This window comes from Poecilia latipinna, unplaced genomic scaffold (assembly GCF_001443285.1).
Source record: "Poecilia latipinna isolate Pla-1442-1.1 unplaced genomic scaffold, P_latipinna-1.0 Scaffold2707, whole genome shotgun sequence".
Classification (NCBI taxonomy): Eukaryota; Metazoa; Chordata; class Actinopteri; order Cyprinodontiformes; family Poeciliidae; genus Poecilia; species Poecilia latipinna.
In genome coordinates this window covers 12,980-33,220 of record NW_015115323.1, presented here as the reverse complement: position 1 = coordinate 33,220, position 20,241 = coordinate 12,980, and the positions used below count along the sequence as shown (strand labels likewise).

General features: G+C 37.9%; 1 protein-coding gene across 2 annotated transcripts; it reads left to right on the top strand.

Annotated features, from left to right (window-relative positions):
- The first annotated feature begins 5,481 nt into the window (after positions 1-5,481).
- On the top strand, positions 5,482-19,882 carry LOC106938841 (rotatin). 2 transcript variants are annotated; one of them, XM_015021024.1, is made up of 24 exons: positions 5,482-5,675; positions 5,846-6,033; positions 7,261-7,450; positions 7,613-7,711; positions 7,819-7,909; positions 8,137-8,250; positions 10,116-10,267; positions 10,933-11,101; positions 11,370-11,560; positions 11,769-11,881; positions 12,780-12,947; positions 13,756-13,968; positions 14,040-14,152; positions 14,231-14,357; positions 14,674-14,799; positions 15,213-15,329; positions 15,876-16,015; positions 16,794-16,965; positions 17,068-17,167; positions 17,525-17,610; positions 18,116-18,233; positions 18,747-18,843; positions 19,464-19,529; positions 19,651-19,882. In XM_015021024.1, the coding sequence occupies exons 1-24, from the start codon at positions 5,645-5,647 to the stop codon at positions 19,844-19,846; spliced, it is 3,177 nt and encodes a 1,058-aa protein (XP_014876510.1). In that variant the 5' UTR covers positions 5,482-5,644; the 3' UTR covers positions 19,847-19,882. The 2 variants fall into 2 exon arrangements, with proteins under 2 accessions (XP_014876510.1, XP_014876509.1); XM_015021023.1 differs by having other exon boundaries at positions 8,137-8,251; positions 10,117-10,267; positions 11,766-11,881.
- Positions 19,883-20,241: the final 359 nt, after the last annotated feature.

Sequence of the window (20,241 nt, the reverse complement as noted above, 5' to 3'; positions counted from 1 at the left end):
GGGTTTTCATCACTTGCCTACAAAGAAGGGAAACAAATTTATTAGTGGTGATCGACAGTTCTGTATGTCGGCCTCATGTGGGTTATCTAGAACCTTTGTTACATGAATTTGTTTCAAATATTTTTATGAAATAAATGTAATCTATTTTCTATCATAGTGTTTATAGATTAGATAAAAGATTAATTACCGTCTAATACTAAAGTATATGGTATCATCTTATACAAATATATTTTATTCTGATTCCCTCTGACAGACCAACAGTAAGTGGTCTCTCAGTGTTGTGAATGTGTTTGTGGAAATCAAGACAATTACAGACAGCCCTGAGCATCCTCTTTCTGAGAACACTTTACAACAAGAGTCTTCAGTCAGAGGCTTCTTCAGATTCACTGTAACATTGACTGCTACATTTGTTTTCCCTCTAGGATTAATCAAATATTTTTGAATTTAATTTGAATTGAATTGAATGAAAGTGATACATAGCTTGCGATATCCCTTACAACTAACTGTTTAGATAGAATATCAATCTGTCAAAATCAATCAATTGAAGTTTTGTAAAACATCTTCAAAATGTATATTCACAGATAATATCCAAGATTGAGCTGTTTTGTGAAGAAGAAAGGGTATAAATTTCAGTATTTGCCCCAAAGGATAGGAAAGTCTCAAGATCATTTTTCATGGATTCATCTGGCTTCTTCTTCTTAGAGACTGGTTTTAAAATTTGCAATGCAATTTTATGTGAAAACAAAGTATGAAACAAACTACCCCTAAAAACAGCTTCTTCTTTCTGAATCATACTAGATCCACAATGCAATGATGACTCCAAATATGTGTTGATTTTTTATTTTTTATTTTTGTAAACTGAAGTGTGGAGTCCACGCAGAAGAAGCAAAAATGTCAAAAAGCACGTCGGTTTAGGCGATATCAAGTGGTGTTGATTTTTTTTTATTTTATAGCTTATTGAATACTCCTTGGTGATCTTCCAGATTTCATTTTGCAATCTTATTTCTCTGCAGCCCACAGCCTTTATTCGGGAAGGTCTTTTAAATTTGCATTCACAAAACCTCAAGATGGCTCTCTAACGACCTGCAAGTGTTTCACACAACGGCAAAACTTGAACTCTGAAATGAAACATTGGTTCCCTAATTAGTGTCACCATTGTTTTAGAAGTGGAATGTGTTTACCGCTGCCTGGCTAATTTGGTCCATATACTGAACATTACATTGTTTTTTCCACGCTGTCAAGTGCATGGCAGTCCTTCCCCAACCTGCTTAGTAGCTGCACACAGACAGGTTCCATGCAAAGACTCTAATTACCAGGCCCTATTAGGGTTGATCAAGCTGCCTCCTCTTGATGTGTCGGCGCAGGAAGGGTAGGCTTGTCGAGTGGGGGTGAGGAAGGAGGGGCTGCAGCTATTAGATATAGAACCAAGGACACTGAGAAGTACAGAATGCAGTGTTTGAACAAGCCAAATTAGACCTGACAAACAAACTTTAGTGTGGTTGATATTTGTTAGTGGAGCGTAAAAAAGGAAGTAAATATGCAGCTGTGGGAATAACCGAGCCTTTCTTATCATGACAGGGTAAACAGATCAAACAGTTTCTAATATCTGGACTGCTTAAACTTTTTATTTAAAAAAAAAAAAAAAACTGTTTGTCTGAAAAGGGATTTATGACAGCATATGAGGGCCTAAAAATGCCCGTTTCACCCAAAAATTGACTGAATATTCTGAATAGCAAGTCAAGATGAACAGCGTACACAAAGATTGGGCTACACCATTTAATGAGATACCACTCCATGTGAGGAAGCTCCTAGTGTTTTCATCTTAATTTCAAATGAACGCTGCATCAGCCATAAATTATTTGCACAATATGTCTGCGCTTGCTACTGCGTGGCTGAGGCCTTTGACTCGACTACTTTGCTGGTGGGAGGTTTGTTGGAGTGGAGCTGTTGTGTTGGGGGATGTACACCCATCTTCATTTCCTCAACACTCCTAGCAGAGTGTTAAGACTGGTAATGCAGGCATGTCAAGTATGCAGCTTTCTTTCAAAACAGAAGTTTGTAAAAATGACTATGGGGATGCGCTTTATTATTTATGACACTGGTTGTTGAACAGACAGTTTGTTTGGCCGTAATATACACGTTTCATTTTTGCATCATTCCATTTGGGAGATGTGATTTTATTACCATGTAAAGTGTTAAATTCTGGACGGCCGAAACCAACAAAATAAATGAATAAAATTGATATTAGTAGGTGCATACCTTTTATCTGTGCATAGATTTTTAACCACCATTTCTTGAACAGAAATCATGATATTTAAAAGTTAAAAGAAATTTAATGAATTGTTAGATTTCAGTAAGTTTTTGAATTGGGCTTAAAGAATTAAAATTGTTCAATTATAGCTAATTAATAATTGTTTGATGTCTATACCTACTTACGCAGCTTCTTAGGAGCCTGGCAGACGGTGTGCACTGTAAACAGGTTGCCAGTCCATCAGAAGGCAGGGCAGAGAATTAAAGAACTAACAGCCAAGCTAGTAACTTTGACTATACCACCAGTATTGTTGCTAAACTAGTCAAAGTTGGACACAAGTCTACACTGTTGTACTCTAATACAGAAACTGCCTTAGCCGCTGCACACCAAGCTAAAGCTAAACACAAACTTTTTAACATAATTCCCGGAAGGTAGCTTGTCAATATATTACAAAAAAAAGAACAAAGATTAAGAAGCTCTATTTGTTAGTAACTTTACCTTTAGTATTAGTGCTATTAGTAGTTAGCAAAAACTTTCTTTTTTTTTTTTTTTGCTCCTACACAGAAACTATTGCTTACATATCATATGAAAATTCTTAACTCTTATTATGCTGACATATTTGTTTTGAAAATAACCAACGTCAACTTTACAAAATTATTGCCTTCTCCTGGACACTATACACAACCAATAGAAATGGATGGGTTTTATTATTATTATTATTATTATTATTATTATTATTAGTAGTAGTAGTAGTAGTAGTAGTAGTAGTAGTAGTAGTAGTAGTAGTAGTATCATTAATTGTTACCAAAATTAGGATTATTAGGATTATTACTGAATATTAAATTTTAAAAAAATTAATGACTAACATTTTATGACTGTAATGGCTCTTTTCTTGGTGTTCCTCATTTTAATAGCAGAGAGTTAAGACTAACAATTGAGAAGTATTTATCTTTATTTGGCAAGGGCAGTATGACCCAAAGGTTGAGCATAGGGGGGAAGAGAAAATGAAGGGTTTTTTTTCTTCTAAACTAATTTCTGCTGATTTTTATATTGCTCCTTTAGCATCTGTCTCCTGGAGATTTTTTTTTAATTATTATTTTTCTTTTACATAAAAAAAAACAGTTTTCTGAAAATAATTCTGAAATTTTACATCTTTAAGCGATTGCAGCATTATTTTTTTAATCCTTTCCATCACTTTCCTTCATTCAAAGATAGGGATAAGTAATAGTTCCCCTGAAAACAGCTCAGGATCAAAAACTTAAAAATTATGAGGATAGAAAAAAAAACAATCTCAAAAGTAGCATAGTTCTTTGTTAGTCCTTGATGAAAGCATACCCACAATTTTCTCTGAGTTATTACATATATAATCTTTGCCTGGAGGCCATATGCTCATTAGAGGCAACCATTATGTTAGGAGCTGAGGAAACCCATTATGCATATGACCAAAGGAAGGTTGTTGTACTTGAACATTTTGGAACCAATGTTGAAATAAAAAAAAACAAAAAAAAAAACATTTATTTAATTTCATGCTGCTGGTCTTTCCTGCACCATGCATTTTACATGGTAGAAGCATTGCCAGTCCTCCATAACCTCTTAGACTTCATTGTAAAACTGCAAAATTATAATAAAAAAAAGACATGTATGTTATTCTCAGGAAAAGGAGAGATACTGTAAAGTCTATAAGTCAGCAAGACAAGTCCAGCAAGTGTATTTCAGTGTACACACTTCGGTCCAAACAATGGCAAAGAATTTTCTGTGTGAAAAAAACTCATGTGACTTTGATCATTCAGCATACTACTGAATATGGTATACTGGAAATAACTTGGAAATAGCTCATTTGACTTTGGAAAATGGCAAAGACATATGCTTAAATCACTAGAAATCATTTTGTAGTTTCCGTCCCCTCAAGCTCCCAAAGCATCACTGTCTTAATATGTTTGTAGAACATTCACTGCAAGGCTCAAATCAATTATAGAGCCTAAATCCCAGTGGAATTCTTTAAAAGTGTGATTACATTATAATGACATCAAATCTTTTGCTAAGCATATTAATTATCACCCTGCTGACTGAACTTATCAGTGTCACATTTCAAGTGTGAGATCTCATGCAGTTGGATTCATTTTTACACAGTGAATGACAATTTTGTTTCAGCAGAATGCTTAAAAAAGTAATGTATACATACTTTTATGCTTCTGAGAATTACTGTTGATGGGGTTTAGTGAACGAATATGTGACTCATCTGTAAACTTTGAGTCGGGGTGAACAGTTGAGGGCAAACGTTCCATGTGAAATACTTGAAATAAAATTTTGACACATGAAATCACAATTAAAAACATATATAATATTAAAGCTTTGTGTAAGCAATATGTGCTGTAGATAATAGAAATAATATCTAATCAATTGATGAAATGTCTAAATCCATTAAACCTCTGTATGAACTGTGTAAACTATATTTATTTTTGTTTTCATTTAATTGTGACATATTTATTGTGACATTTTCAAACAAATGTGCTGAAAACATTCAAATTGTCACAATGGCTGGTCACAAAGACTATAGCTTGGTCACCTGTACAAAAGAACTGCAGATTGCAATGTAAATACCATTTAACCTTTCAAACCTGCTTTTAAAAGTTCAGGAAAGACAAATTAAGTTGATGATGTGTTGCAACACAGAACATTATTAAACAAAACTACTAAAACAACTATGGCTGCTTTTAACATGTAATTAAGTTTTCATGAATTTTTGAAAAAGCTTTTGATATCAATTATGTATTTAACAACTCACTGACATGTTTATTTACTTACAGGTAAATAAATGTTAACTAAAATGAACTAGAAAATACACTGTATGACTTTCCAGTGTTGTTCAAATGTATTGACTTAATTAGAAATGTTTGATGTATTTGTGACATACATTGAAAATGGCATCTGTTTATGGAGGACTCCATATCTATGTGAAGCCTTCTGAATAACAAACAGATTTAATAGACATAATAACATTTAATAGAAAGTAACAGTCTGTTACGTATGTAAGAATGGTTACCTATGCATAATTTCTACATTTTTGTCAATGTGCAATTTTATGTTGTCACTTAAAAAAAATATCTTGTCCTGGCTGCTAAAATTTTGAATATATGTCTTGGCGGTAGGCAAATTTTTCCTTCTGATATTCTGAAAATAATAAATTTCCTACACCGTTGGTGTACCTGAATGCGCCTTAGGTCTGACTTGTACAGGAAGCGCGGTGACGCTGGCGCGGTTGTTGAAAACAAACCCGGGGAAGTTGTTGTTGACATGTCGCTTAAAGATAGAGAGTTCAGACACTCAAACCGCTGCATAGCTTCTAATACACGGTTTTTGAACGGAAAGCCGTGAGGCATCACAAAGCTAAACATGGAGTTATCTCCGCTTATAAAGAAAATAGGTAAGCCGAACCGCTAGCTGAGTTTTGCTCAACTTATCGCTAACACAACCCTAGCGATGAAACCGTTAGCATTTCTGCTAATTTCGCGTAACTTTACGTGCATAACTTTGCTTAAACTCCTTTCCAACTGTCTATTTTGAACTCACTTTACTGCTTTCCTTAAATCTCAGGTCACTCTTTAGTGGAAATTAGAGTTCGAGCGCTGAAGAGCATCTTAAGTAAGCTGGACCATTCCCTCATCACTGTGACTGACATTGTTCAAGAGAAGATGCTGTTTGTCTATCTGCTTGAGTGGTTCAATTTCCCGGAGGTTCCAATGAAGGAGGAAGTCCTTGAATTGCTTTTAACATTAGCAAAGGTACACAATGCAGTATGTTTCAACTCAGTATGTTGAGGAAAAACATCGCTAGATTTGAAAGATAACTAGTTTGTCATTTTTGAACTAAATGTATCAGTTGGACTGAATAGTATTTGATTCTTGTCAACAGTTTCCTGCAAGTCTTTAGTGCGCTCTATTTCTGGTATGTGTAATAGAAATATATTTTATATTAGACATTAATTTTCCCGTGTTGCTACATCCAGCTGGAAGTGCTCCATTAGCTTATTGAGAACAGAAGTAGAATTTATCTAGAATAAAAGCGACTGACAAAGGCTGTACAGTCAGTACATTATATGTTATTGTCAATTTCTTCTCACTGAACCACTGTAGTTAACAACTGAACTCATCAGTTATCCAGTCAGACACTAGAATTGACCATTTTTAGTGATTTACAGGTCAAACTCTGTAACAGAAACATTTTATATCCTAACATTTAAGTGCATAAAGACTAAAATAAATCCTATAATTTTCAGCCAGTCAACAGCAACAACAAAAAAACATACATTTGTTTTACTTACAGAAAAAAAAAAAAATCTGACAAACATAACTGACACATGTCTTGATGCGTCAGTTATGACATATAATGGCATGCATATTTTGCATTCCTCTATATATTTAGCCTCTTCAATAGACTTTCATTACCCTTTATGCCCACATTTGATGCATAGCTTTAATGATACAGTAATTATTTGGAAGAGTGGTTTTGTTTATGAAAGTAATTTTAGTAAACAAATTTTACACACAGCACATGCATATCCGAATTGACAGGTTAACCCTATTGCAAAAACAAACAAAAAATATCTAGATTTTAATTGTAAATGTGAATCAGTTTATTAAACTTTTTCTTTTTTACCTAAAAGGCCATATTATAAATGCTGTAAAATGCATTTGTACACATTTAGTGTACATAGTCCACCATCAACATAGTCTTGTGTTCTTCAGTTTCAAAGCCACAAGATTACATCATTTATACATTTGAGTTAAATTTATAAAAAACTTCAAGTATTGGAAGATCAAAGATGAATTGTGTTTTTGTGTGTTTAATTCATGTCTGTTCATAAAGTTCAAAATAAACAAATATCTATCTTCCAAGTTTTCCAGTGACTACCTTGAATACAAATGGATCAAAAACTTTAGAGCGTCACGTGTTACAATTTTTTTTCTCTCATTTTGCCAGTGTTTATTTTGTTGTTTTTGTGTTCAAAGCATCCTAGTTCAGCGCAGATGCTGAGGGATGTCGGGGCGGTGGACTTTCTCTCTCAGCTTTCTCCTACAATCGAGCCCAAACTGCGAGCTGTCATCGATGGAACCCTGGACCAGCTGTTCCAGCTTCCTGAGCTAGTCCCCAGTCATTCAGCTGTCTACTCTCATGGACCGTGCAGCGCAACTACAACAGGTGTCACAAGCTGAACCAAACATTTCTTTTACCTGCGACTGATTTTTATTTCACTGTGCTAAATTGCAGCTGGCAAGTTGTCTTTTTACCTTCTCTGTTTAGCAGAAAATAGATGTTCTGTGTCTAAGATGTGCGGTAGCAAATGTCCTGTCTCCTCTGCAGCCCCGACACTTGTTCCAGTTGACGATAATGTGCCTAAAATGGGTTATTTCCACAAGAGTATGCACCACAATACAAATGTACCACCTCAGAAGATTGCAGGTAATCTTTACCGAGATATACCGCTGCTTTTTCTAACGGCGTATCCTATTTTTAATATAAAGATTGATTTGTAATTTTATTTTTTCCCCCTCCTTTTATGCATGCAGTGCGTGAATCTGTGAGATGTCTGAAATTTTCTGTATTTCCATGGCTGACTTTAACAAACACGGACCGACACATACTTTCTTCCAATGAGAGGTAAGACTTAACACAGCTTTTATTTTTCTTGTTGTTTATTCAGCTCCTGGCACGCTTCAGTTTTTAAGTTCCAGAAACTTTTGAATTTATGCCCAGCTCTGCTAACAGGATCACATTTATTTTCTGCTGTTCTTTTTTATTTCAATTACTTGGTTATGTAATGTTCATATTCAAAGTTTTTTTTTTTGCGTATATTAAATATATCCACACTCATTAATTTGATGCAGCTCTCTGGGGAGCAGCAACCCTAACATGGTGAGGACAACCTGTGAACTTCTGTGTGACGTGATTCTGCAGGACTTTCCAGCAGAAATTTTCCTGCAAAGGCCTGGAATCGTTAAGGTAGTTTGCATTATCATGTTTAAACATACATGCTTTGCAAAAAGTATTTGTACATCTTAAGCTTTTTAAGATTTTTGTCAGATTGCAACTAAACACATTAATGTATGTTGGGGGATTTTATGTGATTGAACAACACAAATTTAAAGACATGGCTTCAAGTGTAAATTGGACAGAGACCGAATTGGAGTTTCCAAAAAAATTGTACTAATTGTCTTGTAACAGATCTCAACCCCTTTTGCTGGAATGCCTTTAATGAAACCAAGTGACATCAAATGCTTCGTTGTATTTAATTAAATCTCAACAGAAATACAGTGTTGCTGCACCGTATGTATTGATACACCTGAAAAATAACTTTACAAATCAAGGATAAAGAAGGTCATCATCTAAAAATGAAATGTCTGCGTTCAGTATTCCAATTAAAACATGAATAATTGCAAAACAAAATAAAAAAAAAAGAACTTAAAATCAATGTAAAGTTGAAAAAAGTTCATACAAAATGTATTAAGAAATGTGTATGGAGTTTAAAAGAAATATATAGATATTTACAACTTTTTAAAATCTGCATTGAGAGTCTAATCATCTGCACACCATTTCTTCGAAGCTTGGTGATGGCAGCATCATACTGTGGGAATGCTTTTCTTGAGCAGGGTCAGAAAAGCAGAAAAGTTGATGAAGAAATGGATGGGTGTACAGCAATAGACATTATGTATTTAAAATTGTTAATCTAGAAATTTGCACCGCTTTTAAATGCTTTGAGAATATTCTTAAACCGAAAGCGACATTTAGACATACTGGAGAAGAAATGCAAGACTTCTTCTTTTTCTGCAGTTGCTAGAATGACCTAATTTCTGTTAGATTTATGTGATTGCTGCTTCACTGTAAAAAAAAAAAATCAAACCAAAAAACGGCTTTCTTTTGGAAAACGTCGGCTTTGGATACCGTGTCCTCGATCCTGTTGGAGCTTGTGGGGTTGCAGTTCTCTCGAGGTTTATTTTTCTTGTGGGTAGAAGATTGCTGTGAGGATACATATTGGCTACCATGTACATCGTGGAAGGTGTGAAGGTCAGTGCTGCTGGGGCGTTCTGTTGCCTTACTCCTACCAAGAAACAGTCGTTCACACTTTGAATAGCCACTGACCTTTTGGACTCAATACTGTGGAGACGTGTCAACAAGGGATGCCGACATTCTTAAGTCTTCATTCTGTGACAGGTTCAGACGTTCCTCGTTTACAGATGCCTCTTCATTTATCTGTTGTTTTTTGACATATTGAAAAGTATAGATTGTAGCTTGATAGCATCAGAGTGACTTGTTGACTGGGACTTCGTCTGAGTGTTTGAGGGAATATCATTTTGCCCAAATGAGCAACTATCAGTGTTGCAATTTGGTTAATAAAGTAGGGCTTAAAATTACATCGGTCTCAGGGCAGCATTAACACACTGTCACCCAGCAGTCATATCTAGGAAATGCTTTTCTTTGTGTTGCTTTCCCCTTTTGAGTTCTTACTTCAGTTAAGGGGGAAAAAAACAACAACAAAAAAAAAAAAAACGACTTAAACTTAGACGCATGTCTTCATTAGCAACAGACGACAGGAAATTAGAAGTGTGAACAAATTACTGCTTTAGTAATTCAATTTCCAGTTGCCCTTTTTGTTTATTGATTCCTCCTATATATTCACTCTCATTGTCTGGACCAAGATTATGTATTAAAAGATGTATATCATTGCTTCATGGATTACACAAACTAATACAAATCTATTCATGAATAAATTAGATATATTTTTTTCATTAGTTATCCAGCAATAAAGTACGATGACAACTGATGCTTCCTTTTTATCTATTCTTTTTTTTTTTTTTTTTTTTTCCCCGAACCTTTTGTTGCTGCTCAGGGTGGGTTCAGGTAAAGGTGAGGTCAGCTACCTCCACTCATCTGCTCTGTCCTGCCTGCGGCAGCTTTGTGTGGGACTGAAGAGGAGGCTGCGCTTTCATCAAGATCCAGGCTTCTACTCAGCAAAACAGGGTAAAGGTCCTGATTAACTGGCTCTATGTATAAGCCCTTCTGTTTGTCTGCTCCTTGCCATGTTGTTGTTAGTTTTAATAAGACATTCATTGCCTTTGTTGAATTCTACAATGCAGAAAGAAAATTAAATGTTCACTCGTCAAAATATTTTGGGACTTATTTATTCTGGAACTCTTTGCATCACCTTTTAAGAGGTTTAGGTTTGTGGTTTCCAAAGTGTGGTCTGGGGGTCATAGGAGGCCCTTGGAATGATCTTGTGCAGCTAATGACCATAATTCGTAGTCGGCTGATGTAGGTGACTTTATTTATTTATTTATTTATTTATTCTTTAACATTTTAAATTGTAATGAAATGAAAAATGTCAGTCACACAATATTTCTCTTTTTATTTATTATAATTCATAATAGAGCATAATTCTTACTTTTATAGACACTAATCTTGTATGATCAATTAAGAAAAAACCCATTTACAGTACAGCCATAAAAACCCAAAATTAATCTTATTGTTGACCAGGGTTTATGCAAACTTGCCCAGAAGTATAAAGACAATTTAGTGGAACATGTTGCCATATTATTATTCTATTTTTTTCAAGTATGCTTTTTACATAGAAAAAAACCCATCAGATGACAGAAACAATAATGTCAAATTTCTCTGTGACTGTTTAGATCCGGTGTCGCAGAACTCGTCCTTCTCTTACACCCAGGAGGTTCGGGGGAACCAGCGCTCACAGGCCTCCTCTCCTGCGGCCGAGTGCTCTCCTCGGCCCTCTGTGGTGGGTCGCACAGGCCAGAGAGCCAGGGGAGACGGTCAGGACGGAGACGCAGCCTCTAACAGGTGTGCCTCTAACTAAGATCTTCATGTTTTTAACTTTACAGCGTTTTTTTTTTTTTTTTTTTTTTTTATGGATAAGTAAAATAGTCAAGTGTGACTAAGAATATTTTCTGCTTTTCCAGCATTATCAGCAACGGAAGCCCTCTCAGAGCTCGTTTTCGTTTCATTTATGATGGCAAATTCTGTTGCCCGACCCAGCCTGTAATTCTGTAATTCTTTAATTAGCTTGATCCGAAGGGATATCAAAAGATTATGTGTGTGATTAATCCAGTGGCAGCTCACACGGAGGCGGGGCAAGGGCCCCAACCCCGCAACAGACGCCCCGTTCCCCTGCAGACGCAGCTCACCTGGAGCTTCCCGACCTGAGCATGGAAGACGTTCTGGAGCTTCAGTTGCAGCAGCTCAGCGTGGCCCAGTTTGCTGTTGCCACCATGCAGCACGCCATACCGCTGCTGAAGACAGGTGGGAGTCTGTTATTTTTGCTTTCTTCTCTGCTTGAATAAACTTGAAATATTGTAAATATCCCCAGTCCTGCTTCCCTACATCAGCTAGATTCTATCCGGTGTTATTTGATCTTGTCAAAAAAAAAAAAAAGAAGAAAAAAAAGAAAAGAAAAAAAAAAGAACCCCCTTCCTCTGCTTTTGTTCTGCTTCTCTCCTCCTCTCAGAAGGTTTGCATGCGTTCCACCGTGTTCTGGAGCTGCTGTGTGATGCTCTCCTCCTGCTCGGGGACAGCGTTTGCGAGCTGGTCTGGGACGATCGCAGCCTGGTGGGGATGGAGCTGGCAAGTCAACACAACTCATGACAGCCTCTTATGTAGATGAATGGATACACTTCACTGAAACGGGGAGTTGGCTTGGCCACCAGACAGTTTGTCACAGACACACAAGCATACGGTGCTCAACTGTCAAGGAGAACCGTGGGCATGCGAGCGAGCTGAATGAATTATACTCGCTTGCAAAGAGCTGCACGCGCAAACTTATTGTCTGCAGCACCTGGGTTAATCAAGCATCATAACTGCTGGGTTAGAAAACGTCTTCATTCATTATGTATGTTAAGTCAAGACAATAGATCGTGTTAAAAAGGCTTGTGCCTTTTAACCACACAGGGTTATTTATTATATTCGCTGGCAGCCTATGGAGTATGTTTTCTGCTGTGGGATTTACGCACTTGTCAAGCCGGGGCCCCCGCGGCCCTCTGCTGTTTAATACATACTCAGAGTCGTGCAACCTAAGAACTATTTTGTTATTTTTAGGTGGGGAGCAGCTTTTGTTTGCCAGACCCCTCCGTTTCCCTGTGGGATCGAGCCCAACCGAGCGATGCACAGGACCTGCACTGCCCCCTGCTGGCGTATCCGCTCTATTGTTCTGTGTCTGCATCCAGAACAAAGTGACTGAGAATAGATTGTTCCAATTTATTCATACTGAGATAGGGCGGATCTGTATCTCGTCCCAAAATAACCCTGAAATCTGATTACATTCAATTCCTCAAACCCGGGAATGAACAATTTTTTTTTTCCCTTTTTTTTTTTCCCCTCTACTGGCTCCTTGCCAGGAGCGCTGTTTGAATCTGAGAAAATGCGCTCGCTGGTGTGTTGGTGTGCGTTTGTTGCATGCGTGGCTCTTATCTACTTTTCTGTCAGTTTATGCTTTGGTTTACATTTCTCTCTCTGTTTGTTTCAGAAAGAGAAGCTGCAAGCCTGCATGGAGCAACTGGGGGATATACTCTTCTTTCACCAGGACCATTCAGCAGAGGCCCCTCACAGTTCCCAGGTTTCCCACAGAATGGCCTATTTAGGGACTGCCATGTTTACCATTAGACTTTTACAGACCATACTCCCTCCAGAGAAGGTGTGTGCAATGCCTTGCCAGTTTTTCATGTTCATGTTTATGTTACAACTATACTCTTTAATTAGTTTTAGTTGGGATTTTTGTGATAGACCAACATGAATGGTACTGAATTGGAGGTAGGAGGGAAATGATATAAGGTTTACAAATTGCTACACAACAAGCAATCTTAAAAGTGTGGCATGCTTTTTTATTCAGCCCCCTTTACTCTAAATGCCCTAAATAAAACCCTGGACAGCTAGTTGCTTTCAAAAGTTACCTATTATCGTCATAAGCCTGCATGTGCTTGTTCTAAATGAAAATCAGCCCTTTCTTCTTTGATTTCCAATTTTGACTTCCAACGATTCACTTCCTGCTAAAGAGCCCCCTGGTGGTAGAAGAAAAATCCACAGAAAAGCCTCACTGGGCTACAAGCCGCATGGTTCAAAGTGTGGGGAAAAAAGTAGCGGCTTAAAGTCCGAAAAATACGGTACTTGGATCTTTTGATGCTTCCAAAGATTTAAGTCTGTGGCGGAGGATCGTCTCTAACCCAAAACATACAGCTGGAGATGGACCTGTCTGGTTCACATCTGAGCATATCATCTGCTAGACTGTCACAGTCAAAGTCCTAAATCCGTTCAGCAATAAATTTCTCTGCAATATTTTGTGTTGGTCTGTCACACAAGATTCTAAGAAGATACTTGGTAGCTTTAGGTTGCGACACCACAAAATATTAACAAAAACCAGAATCAACAGTTTTGTGCTCGTGCCACCAAATCACCAGTTCATTGCTGTTTGTCTAAAAGTTATTGTTTTTGTGACCTCTGAACAGGCCAGTGAAAACCTCCCCGAAAATGCAGCAACAGCTATTTTCCACTTATGCTTGGACTCGTCACTGGGAAGTCTATTACCCAGCATGCAAGAGACAGCTGTGGCCTACTTGGAGCAAGTGAACTCAGACAGCCACGACCTCTACCGGAGGGTGAACAGAGCTGCGTTTTGGATGGAATCGACTTGTAACTTTGTGAAGGAGGCACAAGCTGAAGTATGAGCTGCAGAACGCATAAGCCCAAGCATCTCTTGAGTCTGTAATCGATCACATTTTTCTTTCTGAAGGGGGAAAAGAACTGGTTGGACCTAGTAGAACTTGCAGACCACGCCATAGACGGTCTTCCATTTCACCAGCACCTACCAATCGTCAAGGAATGTGTTCACATGTGCTCTTACTTGTAAGGCAATCATCTATATGTTAGTCCATTTTGATGTTTCATGAGATGCTTTGAAATAATTTGACTTTCCTTGATGAGGTGGAAGTTTGATCAGCCCAGCCCCCTCCTCCAGACTGAGAGCCAGAAACTCTTCCTCAAGCTGCTGTCCCATCCCTCGCCGCCTGTCAAAACAGAAACATACGAGTGTACTTTAAACCTGGTCAAGGTCAGAGCATGATGTTTTATTGGTGGCTGTTGTTTAAATGAGCATAAAGGGTCATGGCTGAAACATGCCAGCCGTATGTTGCTTGAAAAGGGGAGCTGTGCCTGCTCGCTCTCCGGTACCTAAATAAGTAAAATAGAGACAAATGAGGTAGAGCTCTTTGACAGCATGCTATAAAAGCCCTGCTTGACATTTTAAATCAGTCTCTCTTTTCATTTTGCAAATCAGAGTCTAGAATTGAGAGGGAATTGTATTTCATGAATGCGAGCTCAAGTGAGAGGATAGTGCTAATTTATGATGTGATTACATGTACCCCCAGGACTGCCTTGGCATCCAGAGTCTATCGAGACAGGAAGCAGCGGCATGCGCCGGTGTTAACTTCCTTCTCCACCACAGGGTCCTGTATGAAATGAGTGTTTTTGGACTGCAGGACTCTGCTCAAATGGTATTTGGATCTATGTTTGTGTTCTATGTTTTAGATGTAGGAAGGGGTTTTTTGTGTATTTTTTGTTCAGTTTTGTGTGTTAAGTGATTGTTGCTTCTTATGACTTTGTTTCAACAACGACTTTCTTCTTCTGTTAAAAATGTCAGGATTTTAAGTTCTACACCAAGATTTTAAGGAAGCTATGTATACTTTTGTCTCCTCTTCATAATTACATGCTATTTTGTGTTAGACTAAAACATAAAATTCAGATGAATGGAGTTGTAACATTGCAAAATCTGAAAATGTTCAAGATGGTACAAATCCTTTTGGCAAGACACCATCTATCCAGATAATTTAATCACGTTTAGTACCTGATCGCATCTGTTTGACTTGTGCTTGCTTTGTGAACTCAGCTCTTTACCTGTGATCTATAGGTGAACATTGCTGCCAAGGATATCCTGCTATTCCTCCTCAAGGGACGATTAATGATGACGGCTCGAGCCTGGGACAGATTCAACGAGGCACTTTACCCGGTCATACCCATATTACAGGTGTTGTTCACTTTGCGGAGATTACAGAGTTATTTCACTGCTGGGCTCTTAAACCAGCCTCCTGTTTGGAACTCATTGCACTATTTACATAGGGATATGACGGTGCGCGTTCGAAGAAGCTGTCATCTGTAGGGGAATGTTAATATTCTCAGAGCATAAAAAAAAAAAACTGCTTATCATGCCGCCTATAAGGGGAAAAACATGGTCATTCCCTCATTTACATGCTTTATGCTATATTGTTTCCTTTTTTGGGTGGCAGTAACAAACTTTTATTACTTGCTCAGTTTCAGGCAACGGGAAGCAGCCTCCTCATGAATATACATGAGCGTTTGACTAGGCTGTCAAGTGTGATTTAATTCAAACAGGCCATTGCAGGTTGGGCCCTCTGTGTCAACAAGAGATGAAATGAAACTACCCCTAATCAAAGTGATGCAGATTTTACTTACTGTTGCCATGCTTATCAGGAATTCCCCCTCTGTTCACTACTTTGTCTTCCAACCCAGCCTGACAATTACTTGTGTTATGTGTTTGTGGCTGTATTGGCAGGGCTATGCCAGCACGGAGGAGTCACTTGGAAAGTGTGTCCTGCTGATAAGTGACATGTCGGATGTGACAGGAGACGATGTTTTCCCCACCACAGACAAGCTGAAAGCAGCGCTCCGACTCCTCTTCTCTAAACAGCCCACGTAAGTCGGAGCTCTGGGTCTTCCCATTGTCTGAGCTCGTTTGATTGTTAAGTGCTCAGACATGTGTAGGTGTTTTTGTTTTCTTTTTCCCCTTCATGCATGCATATGTTTGTCTGGTATGATTCTTCTGCATCTTTCTGTGAAGGGTTGTTAGTCTGATTTTTTCTGATCTGAGTGTTTTTGGTTGAGGACAAAAACAAATGGCAAAAGGTGACCGTTTTGCTGTTTGACACATTTAGCTTCACGTTTTTAACTTCACATATAGCAATCTGCAAAATATTCACACTCCTTCAACTTTTTTTTTTTTTTTTCACATTTTGTCACAGCAAGCTTTTGTGTATTTTATTGGGATTTTCAGTGAAACTTGAGCCCCCATGATCTCCTGTTACTTCGCATGCTGGCTAAGCCTGCACAATGCATCGCCTCATCGCAATAGGAAATAACACAAATTACTGTTTGGAATGCAATTATTGTTTTACTGAAGTATTATAAAATCTAATTTTGAGGTCAATAAATCCACCAAATCCTCTATTAGATATGCATGATTGTTTTTCTGTTCTACGTATGTTGTTTGTAGTTAACACCAGTAAATATCAGATACATTTTAGATCATGTTTTTATTTCCACCTCTAGGCATTTTTAATGTGGATGGCTTGTAATGTTGGTATAATTTTAACAGACAGAGAGGTGTGACGTTGCAAAAATTTCACGTATTACTAATTTCAAGCAATTTACCTCTAAGGGTTTGTTAAGGTCACCTAAAACTTGCTCTTGACAGTGTCAGAGTAGCTGCAGTGCATCACATCCTGCCCCACCTAACCAGCCACGCTGATGCAAACCCCAGCAGCGTATTCACAGATCAATCAGTGGCCGCGTCTCTTCCCAACCTCTTCTGCCTCAGAGACCCTGTAGATGTCACTCTGGACACCATCAATAAGTCCATTCTAAAGGTACAAAGCCACATATAGAAAAAAAATGACAAAAAAAAATAAATTTAGGAGGCAAGACAGTTATTTTGTGTGTTTGTTTATGTTTTTTTTTTTCTTTCTTAGGTGGAATCAGTAGAAAAGCTGTTTTGCATCCTGGACTCAGAGACAGTAGACATCTCTCTTCGAAGATCGGCAGCAGAGCAGCTTTTTGTCGTGCTACAAGGTGAGAAGCCTACAAAATCTTATTAGATTAGATTAAAAAAAACAACTAAAAGAACAGTATTGTTTATATGATTTATATCCTTGCATACTTTTTGAGTGACCCACATCGTCTCTTTCTTGCATGCAGACAGAAAGTAGTTGCTAGCTTTTTTTGTAATTTTAGTCGAAAGTGTTATGCTCATTATAAATTGAGAAGAAAAGTTTAAAAGTTTGATGACTGTGTGTATTTCCTCTTGTGAAAAGTGCAATTGGCAGATGCTTCTGCTGCATTTCTTCCTTACCGCTGCAATATGTTTAGGCAAACAGAAAACGTAAACAAATGTTTGTTGCTGAAATTTGATCTCTTTCTGTCTCACAGACAAATCAATGCACTCGGTACTGACGAGTCTCGGCATCACAGAGAGAGTCATTTCTCTTATCACAGACAATGTAAATGGCAACAAGGTAAAAAAAAAAAAATACAAAACTTACACCTTTGGCAAGAAAGTAAATAATGATTGTTGAATAAATCCTTTGAGTCAAGTCGAGTAAAACAAACCAGTGTATGTGTGTTTGGTTGAAGTGTATGTGTTTGTGCTTGTGTGGACTAAAGCCACTGAGGCGTGGATGATTGGAGAATGAAATGGCCTATGCTAATAGTGTCAGACAGGCCGTGCTCAACAGTGATTTCTGCCCTCAGCCCAAAATTACTTCAGTCCGCTGATCATTTCCAGTTCTGGAATCAGAAAGCGCCGCAGGTGATTGTTCAACAAGTCTAGCTAACATGTCGGAGAGTGGATAATGACGGCATAAACTTAACTAAGCTATCATAAAAGAGACTGTTTACAGGAGATGCACCAGTCAGTAAATTGTGGCTTAGCTTAAAAAAAAAAAAATTGACAGTGCATCTACATTCTGCAGCTTCATATGTTATTAATCTTGTACTTATGAATGCGTTGCTGCTCCCCAGAGCCTCGATTGTCTTCTGGAGCCGTGTGTATGCATCTTGAGAAAACTGGTGTATGCCGATCCGTCTCTGAGGCACAGCCTGGCGCAACACAACCGCCTGCTCCTCACACTGCTCAGGGGTACGCAGAGCAACACACCTCATTTAGTACCAGCCACACACTCTGTGTCGAGTGCCTCGTGAACAAAAATCCCCAAGTCGTCCACTTGTGTGTTTGTTTTTAGACATGTTGTTGTGCTTCAGTAAGTGGCATATAATATGAAGTATGAGTATATATCTATGATGCAACTTGTTGATGTGTTGCTCAGCTTTAGTGCTAACAGCTTGATTTTTTTTTAAACAAGAGTTGCTGAAAAGTAGTGCAGCTAAAAAATGTATCTTATAATTTGTAGCTCAGTTCTTGTTTTCTTTATATAATATGAAAATTCACTTATACGAGCTGTTGACTTGAGTTTTAAGTCTGATTTGGAAAAGAGAGATTTCAGCTAAATATGTGCAAAGTTTTATACATGCTAAATTAAATTTTTTTAAACTTCAGTTTTAAGCCTAAAGGTGTGAATTGGGTTTCAGATTCATATGTTAAAATATGCATTCATTAACTTTGGTTATTATATGGATGTTTTCTTCCTTGTAGCTTCCTTGATATTGAAGGAGATCAAAGGCAATAACGCTGAGGTGGCCGTCCTCATGTGTTTGCTGCTTTTTGATGAGATCGCCTGCATTGAAACATGGTTGGTTCATGTTTTCTCACAATTACATTACAACAACACATTTTCCTGTATCAAAGTTACATACCAGGGTTTTCTGTGAATTAAGTTCAACAAATTTTAAATATAGTTTGGCTCCTGTAGTACAACATTTAATGGACAATTTTTTTATTTTTATTATTACAATTGTTATCAATCATTATTTATTCAAGAAAAATAATGCAACACCTCCACAAACAAGCTACAATGACATACAACCATACTTGTATAAACCTGAACTGACAGCTGGATCTCCAAAATCTAATGAAAACTCTTCAGATTTGGATTCACGGAAAATGCCAAAAACAGGCAACTGTTTTTTTTGTTTGTTTTTTTTTTAATGTTCTCTGTTTAGACTAAATAAATAAATAGCATATTTTATGGTTTTCTTCCACCTGATGTTAGCTTAAAAACCATTTTTAGGTTTCCTTTTATTCCAAATACAAATCAGAGTGCTTTTTTCTTTGCCTTTTATGAACTTTGTGAAATTTTGATGTGCCAATCAACATTTATGAACAGAATGTGTTTTATTTGAATTGTACAATTGTTTGTGAACAAAACGCCACTTGATTTTACTTTAAAAATATATATTTTTCATTTATCAGGTCAGATAAATCCACTTCAGATGCGACTCTTTCACCATTTTCTCTACCAGTAGCTGCAGTACGGAGGTAGGCCTCGTCAAGAGATGTGAAACAAAAAAAAATCACTTTTCTTAGCTTTAGCTCATGATATCATCTAACAAAGGATAATACCCAAAGATCTCTAATATTTCACCGTTGTTTCCTAAAGGTACAACATTCCCTTCAAGACAGCAACTCACCATGCGGTCAGCCCGTACTGCTGCATCTTGGCTCCTTCCTCTGACCTTTTGTCCCTGAGTCTTGCCCGCCAAGCCTTGCAGGTGGCCTGGAATGCTGCATGGCATTCTGGGATAGATAATCTCCTGGAAAAATCAAACAGTGTTGCCTGTGATGCTGATGGGTAAGGCTCTGCCTTTAACTTATACTGTGGAATATTTAAAAATTATTTTCAGTGTACTAATGTCTGCAGTAGGCTGCACAGTGGCACAGTTGGTAGAGCTGTTGCCTTGCAGCAAGAAGGTTCTGGGTTCGATTCCCGGCCCGGGTCTTTCTGCATTGTTTGCTTGTTCTCCCTGTGCGAGGGTTTTCTCCGGGTACTCCGGTTTCCTCCCACAGTCCAAAAAACATGACTGTCAGGTTAATTGGCAAATTGTCCCTAGGTGTGAGTGTGTTTGTGCATGGTTGTTTGTCCTGTTTGTCTCTGTGTTGCCCTGCGAGAGACTGGTGACCTGTCCAGGGTGTACCCTGCCTCTTGCCCGGAACGTTAGCTGGAGATAGCAACCCTCCCGAGTCCACTAAG